Source organism: Scyliorhinus torazame, chromosome 15, assembly GCF_047496885.1.
Source record: "Scyliorhinus torazame isolate Kashiwa2021f chromosome 15, sScyTor2.1, whole genome shotgun sequence".
Classification (NCBI taxonomy): domain Eukaryota; kingdom Metazoa; phylum Chordata; class Chondrichthyes; order Carcharhiniformes; family Scyliorhinidae; genus Scyliorhinus; species Scyliorhinus torazame.
Window position 1 is genome coordinate 135,506,550 of NC_092721.1, and position 18,661 is coordinate 135,525,210.

At 42.0% G+C, this 18,661-nt stretch overlaps 1 protein-coding gene across 1 annotated transcript in view; it reads left to right on the forward strand.

The window, feature by feature from the left end:
* Positions 1–18,661, forward strand: part of ddx10 (DEAD (Asp-Glu-Ala-Asp) box polypeptide 10) — a 388,230-nt gene that overhangs the window by 13,662 nt on the left and 355,907 nt on the right. The window contains exons 2-3 of the mRNA XM_072476795.1: positions 13,176–13,236; positions 15,755–15,885. Of these exons, the coding sequence (XP_072332896.1) occupies positions 13,176–13,236; positions 15,755–15,885 (192 nt within the window). The remainder of the gene's footprint in view (positions 1–13,175; positions 13,237–15,754; positions 15,886–18,661) is intronic.

The window sequence follows — 18,661 nt, forward strand, 5'->3', positions numbered from 1 at the left end:
GCAGTGCTAACCACTGCGCCAGTGTGCCGCCCTGACAATTAGTGTAACAATTTAGTTTGCCAAAACATCTGCTTGCTGATACATTGACAAATATGTGATATTTGTGCATCAGTTGGGTTTTTGTGACAATCCAACAGCTTCATGGCCACTTTTATCAGTACCGGTATTCTTGTTGATTTGAATTTGCCTTCTGCAGAAGATTATTAGTCCATGCCTGTGGATTGCTAGTAACATAACCAGTAAGCTCCAAAATTGTATAATGTAAGAGCTGTGCTTTAGAATTGTACTGATAAGGAATTTAATTGTAATTGTGTCGTCTGCTTTCAGAAAAAACTCTTGGAGTTGGGGTTGTTTAAGAGGAAATTTAAACCTCCCTGAAGTGGGAAGCATTCAAAATTGGGCCAGATAGAGGAAAAGACAGCATGCGACTCAACCCAAATAATTATGTGCCATTTTCAAAGTTTGAGGCTAGCTATGCCATTTCAGGTTACACTAATTTCTTTCCTCATATTCCCTTCGATCATGATCGGGAGCTGGAAGACTTTTCCCAGCAATCACTCAAGATTACGGGCTCAGAACTGGATTTTTAGCAAGGTCTGCGGGAAGAATATTAAAGCTTTTGGAGTATAAATTGAACTCTGTTGTGTTATACGTTTTAATTACTGTTGTATGAAGAGTCAAAAGTCCTGTTCCTTTTCACCAAACACCATTTATTTCACTTCCACAGCCTCTGCACAAAACTCTTAACAACACACCACCTGACACAAAGGCCACCTGAAGCCCCTTTACATATCAGTGTCAATCATTGGATACTTAACATAAATGAGACAACTAATTGCAGTGTCTCTTAATGCATTACTTAACTCTTAACCCATTACTTAACAGTCTCCCCTTCCTTGGAGAAAAAAATAATTAGGTGAAAACAAAATTTAAAGAAACTCAAAAACACACACGCAATTTCCCCCCTTCTTTTTTTTCAAATTTTTTTTTTGAAGAAAAAAAACAAGTCACAGAAACAGGCGCCCTTCATTAACAATATCCAAAAGTTAAATTTCTGTCAATATCTGAGATATATAAAAGGCCATATCCATCGCCTCTACAAAGCTTAACGTCTCAGCAGCCAAAGTGCTTTCGACCACTTTCCTTATTTTGTTTGTTTCCCACACAAGAGGACAACATTTACCATTGTTCCCCAAGAGGAAAATGATAAAACTGCCTGTGCTTGATTTGCATAGGACGCATCACTATAAACTTTGAATTTCAAGTGCCTAAGGTCACCTAAAACCGGGAACCTCAAAACACCCTCCTGCATTTTTAGTTTGGCCAAACGCTTTATTTGCTCTTATTATGTCTTCCACTTTGGGATCATTCATTTTTGTACTCAACTCTAAGATATCAAAACTCATGTCCGGTCTAGTCTGTCTACCTAACCAATTCAGTTGCCCAATTAAACTTTGCAGTTGCTCTTTTTCCATCTTTGAAACCTTGCATCTTTTTGTGAAAACCAGGCCACGACTAATTGCTATTGGGCTGATGCTTTCCAAATAAGATTGCTGACGTAAAGTTGCCCCTAACTTAGTCTGTCCCATTTCCAGTCCAATATATTTAAATGCACCGGAAGCCTGACTTCTGACCCTGAATTCTTTCCTCAAACCAGAGATTACAAAAGCTTCAAAATCACTAGCCCCACCCCACAAAAATTATTTGATATGCATCATAAAGCTGCCAAAAGGTTCCCTTTATAGTGCCAGTAAAACATTACCGGATCTACTTCCAACTGGTAACAGCCTAACTTTAACAAAATTGACCGTACCGAAAAATACCAGACTCTAGATGCAACATTTAAACCACATGCACATTTGTTCAACTTCCAGAATACCCCTTCTGTGTTTGCTGCTTCTTTAGGAGGATGGAGAAAAATGTCTCTCTGGAGCTGATGCCCCTGCAAGAAGGCAGCTTTCATATCTATAGATTTGCATTCCCATGCCTTTGTGGCTAAAAGAAGATCTTTAAAATTCACCTTTCCTGCTGTAGGTGAATCTACCCTTAAATCCTGAACTTCTAAGCTTTCTTCAAATCCCCTTGCCACAAGCCTGGCCTTTACCGTTCCATCCGGAAGAACCGTTTCCATGCAAATCCATCTGTGGGACAGAGCTCTTTGTCCCCTATCCGGTACTTCTGTGTATACCCCAAATTCACTCCAACTATGCATCTCTTGCTGTTTAGCATCTTTGATTACCTTTCATATAATTTATTGGAAGCCACCAAAATCTCACGTGCATGTGGGCTTCTACTCCTATTAGTATTTGTAGTCTTACTCATGTTCCGAGACCTTGATAAACTACTTCCACTCTCCCGCCTGATACTTGTTCTATACTGCTACTGCTTGATCTTTCCTATCTGCTGTGGGATGTCCTTTCAAAATTCTCAACCTTTTCCTGCGGACCTGTTCACTAACCGATGTACTATCTGAATTGGCACTGCGTTTCTGTGACCTCCATTTTTGAACTTTGTGTTCCCAATCCATTGTCTTAACTCCCTCCCCTGAATGCTGTACATTCAACCAATGTTTATACTTTCCAGTGGCCTTCCCTGCTCTAATAACAGTTGCATCCTTCCATTGACTAGACCCTTCAGGCAAGTATTTGTACCAACTTTTGGTAGTTGTCCTTTCGGAAAATGGCCTTATCCCAGATCTTAAGGTCCACAGCCTCGTTAAAATCCCTGGCCAAAGGTAGGTTTACTATCGGTCGTGCTGGTGTCCTTCTATACGTCCTACAAACTTCACAGCAATCACTAACCTGTTTTCAATTTAGTATAGTCTTCATCCCTTACCCCTGCATCCTTTAATTCATTTTTCAGCCTCCGAGGAGACGGATGTGCAAATTGCCTATGCAGTTTTAATACAACAAGCTTTTTATCAGCGAAAGTCCCATTTTCAACTGCCATTAACACATCCTTAACCACTCTACTTGAAATATTATTTTTCAGTAATGGAATACAATAGTGTCCCGACTGTGTAAATTGTAAGTCCACTGTTTTTCCAAAAACTGTTGCCTTATCCTGTTCCATATCCAGTTTCATGTGTGCTTTCTTCATCGACGGTCTGCTCAGAAGCAAAGGTATCTCACTTGATACAACATCCATGCTAATGAAATGATTCACTCTGGCAATATTGCAAGGGATCACCACTCTTTTCAGCGACTTCAGAGTATTATCATCCCCAAACCTGAAACTTGTGGAACTTTCAAATTCCTTAACCTTGTTACGACTTTCAGCATTCAAGGAGTCCAGGTAACATTTTAACCAGTCAATTCCACACAGTAGATGTGCAGCCACTGTCCAATACAGCACAACTGAAGGATTCTGCAACCTACACCCTCATTACTGGCGTAAAACTGCTTGTTAATAGGACAATGTCTTCTCTCTGAACACTATCTTTTTCCTCTTCTGACTCTTCCTTGTCACTTGTCGCTTCAAACACTCTATCATAACGTTTTGGACAGTTGAAGACATGATGGTATTGAGAGTCACATCGAAAACATCGATTTATCATACCCCGTGCATTTCTGGGGTTCATCTTCCTACTGTAAGTTGTAACTGGGTTTCTGTCTTCATAATTTCCTTGTCCCAATCTCCTTCTATAGTCTTGGGCCCGGTTCGTAGCCGTACAATTTCGCCATCCTGTTAGCAGTGTATCTTCCATATTCTGCTTTATAGCAGACTGACCTATTTGAGTCATCAGAGCCATCGGAATCGAATGTTTCCCCAGAAACTTCTTTAAAGCTTTTGTCATCTGATCGAATAAGGTATCCTCATCCGTAAACTGAACTCCTGTCAAAACCAGGAGCCCATCCATGTTGCTCACTCTAGCACGGTCAAGTAATTTAAAGGCCAACACAGACTCTGGAAATTCCAGGTTGTGTTTATATAGTCTGTCAAATTCCATTATATAGCCTACCATGGAGAATTCCTCTATTTTCCGGAACTTATCAAATTCCGACCATGCTTCATACGTCATTTTTCTTGTAAATCTTATCCATATATTGTAATAGAGTCTCCAGACCTTCTTCTGAGTCTAACTCTTCCAATTCCAGCTCAGAACGCACTTTGTTTCGGATTTTACTGTCATAAGGTAGAGAAAGAGCCAATGCCATACCTTGTTTTCTCTTTCCCAAGGCAGTTACCTTAGTCCACATAACTACTGCACTGCTCCATTGGTCGTACGATTCCCTTTTAGAAAATAAGGGGGGATAGTCATATCCAGCCATCTTTATCCTGGGTTCGGCCATGTATCTTTTTTTTTCCCTTCTCACTCACTCCTTGGTTTGATCAGGAAAAGTTGTATCTTTCAAACCTTCACATTTGCACAGCAACCATCCTCTGCTACCATTGTTATACGTTTTAGTTACCGTTGTATGAAGAGTCAAAAGTCCTGTTCCTTTTCACCAAACACCATTTATTTCACTTCCACAGCCTCTGCACAAAAATTTAACAACACACCACCTGACACTAGGGCCACCTGAAGCCCCTTTACATATCCGTGTCAATCATTGAATACTTAACATAAATGAGACAACTAATTGCAATGTCTCTGAATGCATTACTTAACTCTTAACCCATTACTTAACATGTTGCGCCTAACTGGTGCAATGAGGCCCAATTTCAAGGACCCACATCCAGCACCCTGAAATTGAATTGGGCCGTTTCTCAGGAGTCGGTCATTGTTAGATCCCTGCTAACTGCCATTTTATTTGAATTTAGACTGCTGTGAGCAGAACACCAGTCAGGCCTGCTCTCTGCTCAGACTTTTCATTCTTCGTTGCAGGCTAGCCAGGGACTGCTGAAAAGGCTAGAACATTAAAAAAAAAGTTTGTAGCTGGGAGCAGCATGAGCACACCTCCCAGCTTCTGGACACCCCTGACAGCCTCCGCTGATCATGGCCGGGGCAGGGGGCTTAACTGCTGCCCTCTACTTTGCCTTCTTAAGAAATGATTCCACTGCGATGATCCTTAGTTGGACAGGAGAAAAAGATTTGCAAAGGAGGTGCGAGAAACAATGTTGGAATCGCTCAGTGTACAACATGTATCACTTTGTCAAAATGAAAATAAATGGTTTCTGAAGAGAATTAACCGATCTTTTGGGTTTGTTCATGCTCAACATAACGTGAAATATGAGGAGTCCCAGCATCAGGGATATTGGATAGTCTGCTCTGATATTTTTCCTAAATCAAAATGTTCATGGCATTTGGAGAAGATGGTTCGTACTCATGAATAATTCATATATCATGAATTAAACATTTGTGCATGTAGAAAACGTAAGGGGGAAATGTTTCTCATTTTTCTCAGCTGATGTGTGAATTGAATGCCTTGCATGCTGTTAAAATGTATTTACTTGTTGGAAATTCAAGCTGAATGTTTCCTGTTTCACGCACACATTTAAAGAAACTTCATCTCTGGGTGTTTATTCTGAGTTTGATTAGGCTTCGCTCTCATTGACTCCACGTGAAGCTCTTTGAGCCTGATGCTTCTGAGTGAATCCTGCTCTTGACAGTTACATTAACTTGCTGATGTAAGTTTCCATGGAGCCAGACTCGTTTATGACATGCTGTAATAGGAGGTTTTTGCAGTTTTGTTGAAATCAGAACGCTTGTGCAGCTTTTGTGATGAGAAAAGAGGTTTCTTTATCATGGAATCATTGAATTTACAGTGCAGAAGGAGGCCATTCGGCCCATCAGGTCTGCACCGGTCCTTGGAAAGAGCACCCCACACAAGCCCATACCTCCACCCTATCCCCGTAACCCCACCTACACGTTTTTGGACTCTAAGGACAAGTTAACATAGCCAATCCATCTAACCTGCGCATCTTTGGACTATGGGAGGAAACCGGAGCACCCGGAGGAAACCCATGCAGACACGGGGAGAACGTGCAGACTCCGCACAGACAGTGACCCAAGCCGGGAATCGAACCTGGGACCCTGGAGCTGTGAAGCAACTGCTAACCACTGTGCTGTCCTTATGAATTTCCTCTCTTTGCTCATATTCCCAGAACTACTGAAGCTTGATAGGTAATCATATTCATAATATTTTCTGGCTACAAAAAATCCTGGCTCTCTAGTAACTCATTTCCATATTGGCTGCCTCAGCTCGAGGGTCAGATTATCATTCTCTCCAAATAGTCTCCGGCTGGTTGGATATTGAACAACAGTTCTGATACAGAGGGATTCTGTGTTCCTGATCTTTTGAAAGAAGTGATTACATGGAAGAAAACATATTAATTGATAAACATCCTTCAGATAAGTGTGTAATAGGTTTTGTTTCTGTAAGTGGCTCAGTTAATTTATTTTCTAAAGCTGACTGCCTCCTACCCCCTGCCACACTCTTACTCATGCTTCCTCCTGGATTTTGAAGCCCAATTTGAGTTTCTGATATCTGTTTGAGTTGATCTTGCCTCTGCCTCCCTTTTCTCTGCGTCTCTCTCGCATCCCTTTTCTTTCAGATGGCCGTTGGTGTGATGGAGAAAGGAGCTACTGACAGCTTAATTTAAGGTGGGCGTTGTGAGGAAGATGCGGCCTATAGCATCACCTTCCCCATCCCCAATTGCACATAGGCACAGGGGTAGCACATTTATTTATTATTTATTTCTAACATTACAATAATAACATACTATATTATACAGTACATAAATAAAATAAATACCAAATAATATGCAGCACATACACGATGGAAAAGGAGTAGAAAGAAATACAAAATTAGAAATCCCGACTCCTTTTCAGAATTACAATTCAAGTACTTAATGATTTTCCTGATCCCAGACACATACTTATCTAATTTTTGTGTTCCTATTGTCATAATAATACCTACATAAACCACATAAAAAAATAGACCCATTTTATTCCTTCGTTTTAATAAACTAAAATTCCGATCCATACGCATTTTGTTTTAAAACCTATAAATATCTGTACATCTTTTCAAGTCTTCATTTAAGTGCCTGGATCTTGTTCGACCTCCTTCTTGTTTTCTCTACCCTTTCACAGCTAATGTATCCTCTACAACTTCACTCACCTTCCTGCTCCCAATTGTTGCCCACCTCCCATCATGAACCCGCACCATAATTTTAGCCTACTCAATCCTTGCATGCTTCCCTTTCCCTAATCCTACTGTTGCTCACTTTATCCATATCTCATCATTCACTGTTTCCTCCACTGCCGCTTTCCCCCTTCAATACTGGATGTTGAGGCTAGAGACCTCCTCATCCTGAACAAGATTCCCTTATCCGTTTCTCACTAAGACTGCCTCTCGAGTCTTTTACCTGAAGCATAATGACAATAAACTTTGCAACATATGTTACCAAATAGGTTGATGCTGTTTAACATATTAATCGGCCTCCTTCCACCTGCGTAAGATGATGAACATGCAGCAAATCAATTCCATTGAGGATGGGTTGCTTTGCGTGCACTTTGCGGTTGGCTGAAGAGACCAATTTATGAGAGGCAGTTTCTGCCAGAAGTGCTGCCTGTGAAGTGTTTGTCAGGTGGTGTTCTGGGTTGTTTTCAATACCCGTTGCCCAGTCACTGATTCTTTGGTGGCTTAAGCCAGGCCACAGATGATGTCACCATTTTCATATCATCAGCTAATGTCTCCCAAGTGTAAGAAATTATGTTTTGGGCCTATACGTCACACTTGCAGGTGTCGTTGAAGCAGAACTTTGGGTGTCCTACCACCTCACCAAACAGGAAGTCCTTGGGTATGTGACCATCTTACTGACCTGTGAAAGCACCTGAGCCAGTGAAGCTGCCTTTGCTTAATGAATGCCATTGTGAGTTCTAGGCTAAAATTATGATCTGGTGAAGAGAGATGGAATGACTACCCTATTTCCCTATTCTTCATTTGACTGCAACAGAACTTTTACAAAAGGACACGCTGGCCAACTCAGCGCTTGACTGTTTCTGGGCTGAGACTCTAAAAGACATGACGAGACAGGTTTTCTCGAGTCTTTTGAAAAGAAGAGAATAGTATTTATTGTACTTAACCTGGTCGAAGTAAAATAATAAATCCTCCAGCTTTCACGCACAGACGCACACTCGAAGTTCACGTGTACACAGTATTACAGAGTGGGAGGATAGATTAAGTGAACCTTTAAAGATTAAAGTGATGCAATTCTTGTAGGCTGATGATTTGGATGGATCCGGGCTGCACTCAGTGTTCCTTCTGATTTCTGATCAATGTAAATTAAAATGATTTATCTGTTCTGGAGATACCTTTTGCTGGGCAGACTTCTTTAAAATCTCTGTCTATGGCACATGGATAGAATCCCTACAGTGCAGAAGGAGGCCATTTGGTCCATCGAGTCTGCACTGGACCTTGGAAAGAGCACCCATTTAAGCTCAATACTACACCCTATCCCCATAACCAGTAATCCCACGTAACCTTTTGGGTACTAAGGGGCAATTTAGCATGGCCAATCTACCTAACCAGCACATCTTTGGACTGTGGGAGGAAACCGGAGCACCCGGAGGAAACCCACACAGACACGGGGAGGAAGTGCAAACTCCACACAGACAGCACCCGTGGCTGGAATTGAACCTGGGTCCCTGTAGATGTGAGGCAGCAGTGCTAACCACTTAGTCAAACAGCAGACAGGGTTCAAACTTGCAAGATGGGAAGAGAGAGAGGACCGCATAGGGTCCATTTCAGCATCTTTTCTGCTTCTGGCTGTGGTCTGGAGAAAACAGTCTGTTAAACACAACATGCGCTAGCTGGCGTATCGCCCCTTTCTCCAACAGATCAATGACACAAATATGGTCAGGATGCTCTGTGAATGGGCTAAGAGATGGCCCCATTCATCCTCATCTGCTGGGGTTTCCAGACGGGTTTGCTCCACTTAATGGCTTTGGACTTTATTGTGTACAACAGTGTTTTTCAAATCTTTTTGCACATTGGGCAAGATGACAGACCTGTCCTTTGACCTCACTAAGTTGTTGATGAAGGTAATTTTTGAATAAATTGTCTGGTAATCAATTATTATTCTGTCTTTTTAATCCACCCCTTTATACCTCCAAAATGTATTTGTTTTGAGTTATTGCCTTTATTGGTAAGATGTGGCTTATTTATAAAATGCTGTATTCTATACTCGCTGGCACTTGGTACTGGGAGGAATCTTGAGATTTGCATTTGATTGCACATTTTTAAAATCTTTGCCGGAGCATTTGAAACTTTTCCTGAAAGTTGTCAACATTCCTCCACCTGTGTTATTCTCTATAATCTAGACTATTCCCCTTCTTGCAGAATATCCTACACCTGTGTTGTGATATCCTTTACCTTGGCATCAGAAAAACAACATACCTTTCAAGAATCATGTTTGTGATTACAGAACTGCCTGCTGGTATCCCTAACTATCGTATCGACGGCAACTATTGCACTTCTTCTTTCCACGCTCTCACCCACTGTTTGCACTCAAATCTTCCATGGTGCCAGGGGTTTGACTCTTCTTGCATTCTCCCAATGTGGGGTATTCAACACTGAAAACAAGTTAGTGATTGCCGTTTTCATGGAGCATTCCAGTGTTCCACTCTGTCTGGTGATTGCTCATTTCTCACACCATCTCCATCACCGGCAGTTGTTGGGATGTATGTTTGAGCAAAATCTTGGACTCATGACTCCCATTTGTTCTTCAAGCTCCAAACCTTGGAGCTTGGGCTCAAGTAATAAATGGTGCTTCCTGAATATCTGGTTATCCAGGACCCATGAATTATTTCTAGGGTTTGCAAATAGAACAGGATGTGCATGGAAGGGTCTCCATAGACTGCCATGATAGTCAGTCCAGTGAACTCTAAATCACTGAGACCCTGACCGTTAGAACACTTAACACTAAACTCTAAAATCTATGAAACTGACATCTGAGTCACTGACTTGCATAATGTTAAGAAACTGACCTCTGAAAGATTGAGATACTAAAAGAGGGAAAAATTAACTAAAGCCACTGGAAATTGTATGTTTGAACCGAAACAAAGAAAATTGTCTTCAAGTGAATTTCAATGATAAAAACAATTTTGGTCAATAAATAAACTCTGTTCTGTTACAAAGCCACTTGCTCCACAGCAGTGACATCATTTTTGTATTCTGTGTTCTGGGGCGGCACAGTGGTTAGCGCGACTGCCTCACAGCGCCAGGGACCCAAGTTCGATTCCGACCGTGGGTGATTGTCTCTGTAGAGTTTGCACATTCTCCCCGTGCCTGCATGGGTTTCCTCTGAGTGCTCATATTTCCTCCCACAGCCAAAGATGCACAGGGTAGGTTGATTGGCCATGCTGAAATTGCCCCTTTGAGTCCAAAGGTTAAGTGAGGTGATGGGGCAGGGGATTGGGCCTAGGTAGGGTGCTCTTTGGGAGGGTCAGTGCAGACTCGATAGGCCGAATTGCTTCCTTCTGCATCGCAGGGATTCTGTGTGTCCTTTTGGGAAGGAAATCTACCGTCCTTACCTGGTTTGGCCTACATGTGACTCCAGATCCGCAGCAATAAGGTTGACTGTTAACTTCCCTATGCCATACCTCACAAACCACTCAGCTCAATGGCAATTGTGGATGGGCACCAAATGTTGGCCTTGCCAGTGACCCGCACATCTTCAAAGAATAATAAAGCTCCCACTCTGACTTACGACTCTCACTGACTTTTTTGTAGCCAGCTCTATTGTTTTTATCTCTTATCTTCTTGCATTAAGACCATTAAGTCATAGGAGCAGAATTAGGCCACTCGGCCCATCGAGTCTTGTCCGCCATTCAATCATGGCTGATATTTTCCTCCTCCCTATTCTCCTGCCTTCTCCCCATAACCCCTGATCCCCATATTAATCAAGAACCTATCAATCTATTTCTTAAAGACACTCGGTGTCTTGCCCTCTACAGCCTTCTGCAGCAAAGAGTTCCACAGATTCACCACCCCCTGGCTGAAGAAATTCCTCTTCATCTCTGTTTTAAAGAATTGTCCCTTCAGTCTGAAGCTGTGCCCTGTGGTACAAATTTTTCCTACGTGGAAACATCCTCTCCATGTCCACTCTATCTAGGCCTTTCAGTATCCTGTAAGTTTCAATAAAATCCCCCCCTCATCCTTCTAAACTCCCAACAAATACAGATCCAGAGTCCTCAACCGCTCCTCATCTGAAAAGTTCTTCATTCCAGGGATCATTCTTGTGAACCTCCTCTGGACCCTTTCCAATGCCAGCACATCCTTCCTTAGATACCCGGCCCAAAACTGCTCACAATAATCCAAATGGAGTATCCCCTCAGGCTCGTTCTCTCTCTGCACTGTCTGAATCTTTAACATCAGTTCTCCCACTGAAATTTAGTTATGAATTGAAATAATAAGCTTCATTAATAATTTTTACTAGTGTCACAAGTAGGCTTACATTTAAACTGCAATGGAGTTAGTGTGAAAATCCCTTAATCGCCACCCTACGGCGCCTGTTCGGGTACACAGAGGGAGAATTCAGAATGTCCAATTCACCTAACAAGCACGTCTTTCGGGACTTGTGGGAAGGAACTGGGCAGCATGGCAGCATAGTGGTTAGCACAGTTGCTTCATAGCTTCAGGGTCCCAGGTTTGATTCCCGGCTTGGGTCACTGTCTGTGCGGAGTCTGCACGTTCTCCCCGTGTCTGCGTGGGTTTCCTCCGGGTGCTCCGGTTTCCTCCCACAATCCAAAGATGTGCAGGCTAGGTGGATTGGTCATGATAAATTGCCCTTAGTGTCCAAAATTGCCCTTGGTGTTCAAAAAGGTTCTGTGGGGTTACTGGGTTACGGGGAGGGTGGGGGTGTGGGCTTGGGGAGGGTGCTCTTTCCAAGGGCCAGTGCAGACTCAATGGGCCGAATGGCCTCCTTCTACACTTTAAATTCTATGGGTGCCCGGAGGAAATCCATGCAGACACGGGGAGAACGTGCAGATGCCGCACAGACAGTAATCCAAGCCGGGAATCAAACCCAGGTCCCTGTTCCTGCAAACTGTGCTGGAACAATTGGCTTGTCTGCATTGAAGGCCAGCAATACAGCACTGTTTTCCATTTTTGAGAAACCATCTTTTTGTTAACCTGAATGTGACAATGATTTTGACAGTTCTGTGCTTCAAATCGAGGTCAAAATGCGATCATCTGCTGACATTCATTGCATGTGGAAGGCGATGAGGTGAGCCAGGATTGCAAACACAGTTTATGTACTGATCTTCTTTTTGCGGTATCCTCTGCCTTATTGGGCATTATTTATTAGTATTTTTTCCTTTGGTTTGTGCTGCTTTTGCAAAAGAAAGTGTGACTATTTAAAAAATATCTTGAAGGCAGCACCCCATAATTGTACCCCATCTGGCTGATGATTTATTATCTGGCTTGTATTATATTCAACAGTTGAGTATTAGACATCCTGATAGAAGCCTTTAAGACTATGAAAGGCGTTGACTGCGGAGACATAGAGAATATGTTTCCACTTGTGGGGCTATTCGAAACTGGGGATCGTAAATTCAAGTTCCTCATTTAGAATGGGGGATATAATGAAGCCATTCGATCACTGTTACTTGCCTGTTCAACCTTTAACTTCTGTGAGTGCATATTCAAGAAAACATATATAAATGCAGTAAAATCATGACAGTTGCCCCAAAACAATTTAACAGAATAAAAGACTTCTTTCCAACTTAATAAAGGTGGTTTGGTGTGGCACGGTGGCACAGTGGTTAGCACTGTTGCCTCATGGCATTGAGGACCCGGGTTTGATCCTGGCCCTGGGCCTCTGTCTGTGTGGAGTTTGCACAATCCTCCCTGTGTCTGCGTGGGTCTCACCCCAACAACCCAAAAGATGTGCAAGGTAGGTGGATTGGCCATGCTAAATTGCCCCTTAATTGGAAAAAAGAATTGGGTATACAAAATTTATTGAATAAAGATGGTTCAACATGTCCAGTTATTCAGATGGGCAGCACAGAATGTCAGTGTGCACGTATGAACGTGCTGGTGTGGCATTGTAACGTCAAAATCAACATTGTAAAACCACAATGGGTGTCAATTTATAAACGTTGTAAGTGCCGTTCGTTGTAACTCGAACGTCATAAAGTCGAGAACTACCTGTAGTGCCTAGCAGAAGGAGTAGTGAAGGGATATAAATATCACTTTGTGTTTAAATCTATTGTTTTTTACTTTCAGATAAATGCTAAGGAGGTGATGAGATTTTCAGATTTCCCATTGTCGAAGAAAACTGTGAAAGGTAAGTGCTACTCTGCCTTTCTCAATGCTTCCTTTGTAATATATCCGTACATTTTTTTTCATTTAAATCTGTCCGTTTCGCTAGAGGGAAGAGGTGAAATGAATTGTGTCACATTGTGAGATTCAGTCTCAGAAAATAATTTGGCCATGCATTGGACAAATTGTGTTGGCTGGTGTAGATCATTTCCTCTTGCCAAGTTCAATGATGCTTGAACTGTTAGCAGGTCCAATAAAGTGATACTTTAATCTAGAGTGTGGTTCAATATAGAGCTCACTCTCACAACTAGCTGAGGCAAGCAGTATAGATGTATTTAAAATGGAGTTAGATAAGCAACTGAAGAGGAAAGGAATAGATGTTTTGTGTGGTGAATGTAAATACAGTTAATTCACCAGTTATGTTCTATGTTATTAACCCTGTGGGCCATTGTATGGCTTCACCCACAGGGGGAGATGTTGGAGCATGTACGGGCTCCGCCCCTTTGAAGGAGTATAAGAGTAGCTGGCCTGTGGGACTGTCCTCAGTATGAACCAGTCGCAGGCAGGCAAAGTTGATAGTTAATTAAAACCACTGTTTTACTCCGACACGAGCCCTTGAGTGAATTGATGGTCGCATCATTTTGGAGGGGTAGAACGAGGCCCGTGTGCAGTATTAATACCAGTAGAGACCAGTTAGGCTGAATGTGCCTGTTTCTGTGCTGTATGTTCTATATAATTCCATGTTTGGGCACTGTTTAGTTCCGCATAGCTACACTGGGATTGGTGTCATAGGATTGTCCTATGATGAGAAACTGAATAAATTGGGGCTATATTTTCTGGAGTTTAGAGGAATAAGAGTTGATCTCATTGAAACAAACAAGATTGTGAAGGGGCTTGATAGGTAGCTATTGAGATGTTTCCCCTCTGGCTGACGGATCAAGAACATGGGGCACAGTGTCAGTATAAGAGGCTGGTCATTTAGGACTGAAATGAAGAAACATTTCTTCACTTTAAGGGTTGTTAATTTTTGGAATTTGGATTTGGTGTCTCAGGGACCAAGCAGGGAAGTGGAGCTGAACTTGATGATTGGCTGTGATCGTATTACATAGCTGAGCAGGCTTGAAAGTTTACATGGTATTCTCCAAATTCTTATGTATTTCTGTATGTATCCCATTGACAGGCCTGGGCAGCACGGTGGTGCAGTGGTTAGCACTGCTGCCTACGGCGCTGAGGACCCAGGTTCAATCCCGGCCCCGGGTTACTGTCCATGGTGGAATTTGCACATTCTCCCCATGTCTGTGTGGGTTTCACCCCCACAAGCCAAAGATGTGCTAATTAGGCGGATTGGCCACACTAAATTTCCCCTTAATTGGAAAAAAATAATTGAATATTCTAAATTTATTTGAAAAAGTGGCATTGACTTGGCATCCACTATAACATTAATGGGATCATGCGTATCATTTATCATTGGTTTGTCTGGTCTGTCTCATCGCTTCAAATTGCCCTCAAATTACTATTCCAAGTAATTTACCCATTTTCTTGAAAGCTTTATTAAAACTGCAACATTTTTGTAATGTGAGTATTATATAATAATTTAGATTGAGTATCTGTGATTGTTGATACATTTGAAAAGGTATCTATATCAACCAAAATGTTTGTGAACCACTGTTCTAAGTGCTTAGGGGATTTGAATTCATTATTTAGTTTCTAGTTGACAAAAATGTTTTAAATTTAATTAGCTTAGCAAACTAAAAGGGAAAGTTAAATTTAACTTCTCCCGCCTTCAGAAATAAGCTGCAAATTATTTGATTTAACTGCTAATTTTCCCAGTAACTTTCTTGCAGTGTTAATGGAAGCCTACTTGTGACAATAATAAAGATAAGATTAATATTGAGCTGAATCTGCAGCTATGACAGCCGGTGATGATCAGAGAAATGAGTAGGTGCAATTCGATTTTGAAGCCTTATTGGTTCTGTGTAGCTTTCACTGAAGGTACTGTTTCACACCGTATAGTACTTAGCATTTATGTTGTAATTGTGCTTTTGTAATATTTATTGTGGAGTTCTAGGTATTGGATTGTTGCGTGTCACTGGAATGACAAAATTGTGAAAAGATGTCACCACCCCTCCAACCCAGCCATTGAGACAGTACTATATTTAGCAAGTGGCCTTTGATAGGGCCATATTTAACATGAGCTTTTTTTTAGTGCAGAATATATTTCAACATTTAGGTTCTGAAAATAGGTCATTCATTTCCCTCAATTTACTTCGGGGTCGTGAACCATTGTAACTGTGCATCTCATCTTGGGTGGGTTATTGCTCTTGGGAAATACTGAAATATGAATGTCAAAAGGTTCCATGACTTTTACTATTGCAAGATAGCTGTATTTTGTTCATATATTGCCCTGTTTAATACAGTGCTTCCGATCAATTAGAGTTGTGGAGAGGAATAAAGCTTCTGACAGTATAACTTGTGCTTGAATTAAACAGCAAATTTGCTTGATCTGTTCTGGAAATTTGTAAAGGCTGTATTATGTTTTGTAGGCTTGATGGGGGCGCAATATCGTATGCCCACTGAAATACAGAAGCAGGCAATTGGTCTAGCATTACAAGGTAAAGATATTCTCGGTGCTGCAAAGACTGGATCTGGAAAGACATTGGCGTTTCTTATTCCTGTAAGTAACTGGGATTAAAGGAGGAGGGTTTCTATTGATGAATAACTGATTTGATAGACCTAGGCCGAGACAAAAAGAGTGAAGTTTATGAAATATGGGGCGTCATTCTCTGCCGGCGGGCGTCTCCGTTTTGCCGATGCCCGGGGGTTTCCCGACGGCGTGGGGCTGCCCCACAATGGGAAACCCCATTGACCGGCCGGTGTAACGGAGCATCCCGCCGGCGGGTCGGGGCAGAAATGTGGCGGGGCGGGATGGAGAATTTCGCCCATGGTGTTTGGTATTAGAATTTGATATAATCTTGTATCGGTGTGCACTTTTGATGTAATGTTGTATTTACAATCTGACAAGTTTAAGTAAGCAGTTTATATTATAAGTGTGGATATAAGAATCTATAGAAATCTAAATCACCTTGAGTTTTTCTTGAACATGGGAGTGATGTGCACGCTGTTCCAATTATTCCCCTGCCGTCTAACCCCATAATGCTTGGCCTTGACTCCCTGCATGTTTTGCCATAGGACATTGACTTATTTTTGTGTAGATAAGGATTTAGCGATGGTAATGGTGCTGACACTGTCAGAGTCCACCAACATTATTCCACTTAAACGGATATCATCATCTGGAGTCTGCAGGAATAATGTTAAAATCCAGAAGCTGCCGTCACGGTAGCATAATGGTTAGCACCATGGCTTCACAGCGCCAGGATCCCAGGTTCGATTCCCAGCTTGGGCCACTGTCTGTGCGGAGTCTGCACGTTCTCCCTGTGTCTACGTGGGTTTCCTCCGGGTGCTCCGGTTTCCTCCCACACGTCCCGAAAGACATGCTGTTAGGTAAATTGAACATTCTGAATTCTCCCTCCGTGTACCCGAACAGGCGCTGGAGTGTGGCGACTTGGGACTTTTCACAGTAACTTCATTACAGTGTTAATGTAAGCCTACTTGTGACAATAAAGATTATTATTATAAGTAATTATTCTATGCTTTTCCAGAGGGTGTGCTGTTGAGATCCCCGAAATTTGATTAGTGAGACAGTTCCGAGAACCTTTGCTCTTGCGCTGTTAATCTCCGTTTAAAAAAAACTTGAAAAAGTTACATCTTCTACAATGAGGCAGAAATAGATTTTTAATGGCATACTAACTTCCTAAGGAGCTAATTTCATATTTGTAGAATATTTAATTTTTCCACATTGAACAATTCCACATTTTAAATGTTAATAAATATCTTTGGATTAGGGTAGATTCTCAAATAATCATTATCAATTTATTTCACTATCTTAAAAGATAAAATATAATTGAGGAATATTAAATATTTTTAACTTCCTGGTTTGGTGTGTGAATATTTCAGTGTGATTGGCTGCTTACTGACCTTCACTGCGACTGCACACCAAAAGATCCTCTTTATAAAAACAAATTGCTTCGGATGCTGGAATTTGAAACGAAAGAGAAAATGCTGGAAAATCTCAGCAGGTCTGGCAGCATCTGTAGGGAGAGAAAAGAGCTAACGTTTCGAGTCCGATGACTTTTTGTCAACGCTGTCAAAGATCCTCTTTGCCTGCCAGCAGATTCACCAAGAGATTCTCTGGACTTTCCATCAGATTCACCGAAAGACCCCCTTTGCTTATCGTCAGATTCAGCAAGAGATTCCCTCGGCTTTTCACCAGATTCACCAAAAGATTGTCTCGGCTTTCCACTGGATTCACCAAAAGATTCCCTTGGCTTGTCAGCTGATTCTCCAAGAGATTCCCTAGGCTGGCTAGCAGATTCACTAAGAGATTCCTTAGGCTTGCAAGCAGATTCACCGAGACATTCCCTAAGCCTATCAGCAGATTCATGGAGAGATTCCCTAGGCTTTCCACCAGATTCATCATGAGATTCCCTAGGCGTTCCACCAGATTTACCAAGAGATTCCCTCGGCTTTCCACCAGATTCACCAAGAGGTTCCCTTGGCTTTCCACCATATTCACCAAGAGATTCCCTTGGCTTTCCACCAGTTTCACCAAGACATTCCCTAGGTTTGCCAGCAGACTCACAAGAGATTCCTTAGGCTTTTCACCAGATCCACCAAGAGATTCCCTAGGCTTGCCAGTAGATTCACCAAAAAATTACTAAGCCTGCCAGCAGATTCAGAGAGAGATTCCCTCGGCTTTCCACCAGATTCACCAAGAAATTTCCTCGACTTTCCACCAGATTCACCAAGCGATTCCCTTGGCTAGCCACCAGATTCACCAAGATGTTCTCTTGGCTAGCCACCAGATTCACCAAGATGTTCTCTTGACTTACTGCCAGATTTAAACTCATCATGAAAAGGGAAAACCAAGCTGCAGAAATTGCTAGATCTTTGTGGGCAGCTTTCTTTGAGGTCAGCTGTTGCTACAAAATTTGGCCATTATTTATTTAATATTGTATTATGAAACCTCCAGGTACAGTACAGTAAATTGAACATTTTTTGTTTTTCCCCAACCCCCTGCGTCACCTTTATTTCTGGAAATCTGAGTAGCCTTGTTAATTAGAGCTTGTGATATGGTGCAGCGTGACACAGAATCCTCTGTCAGTTCTTGTGAATTTCATAGAATCTCTACAGAGCAAAAGGAGGCCATTCAGCCCATCAAGTCTGCACCGACCCTCTGAAAGAGTACCCGACCCAGGCTATCCTACCCTATCACTGCAACCTTGTAACCCCACTTAACCCACAAATCCCTGGACACTAAGGGATTTAGCATGTCCAATCCACCTAACCTGCACATCTTTGGACTGTGGGAAGAAACCAGAACACCCGGAGGG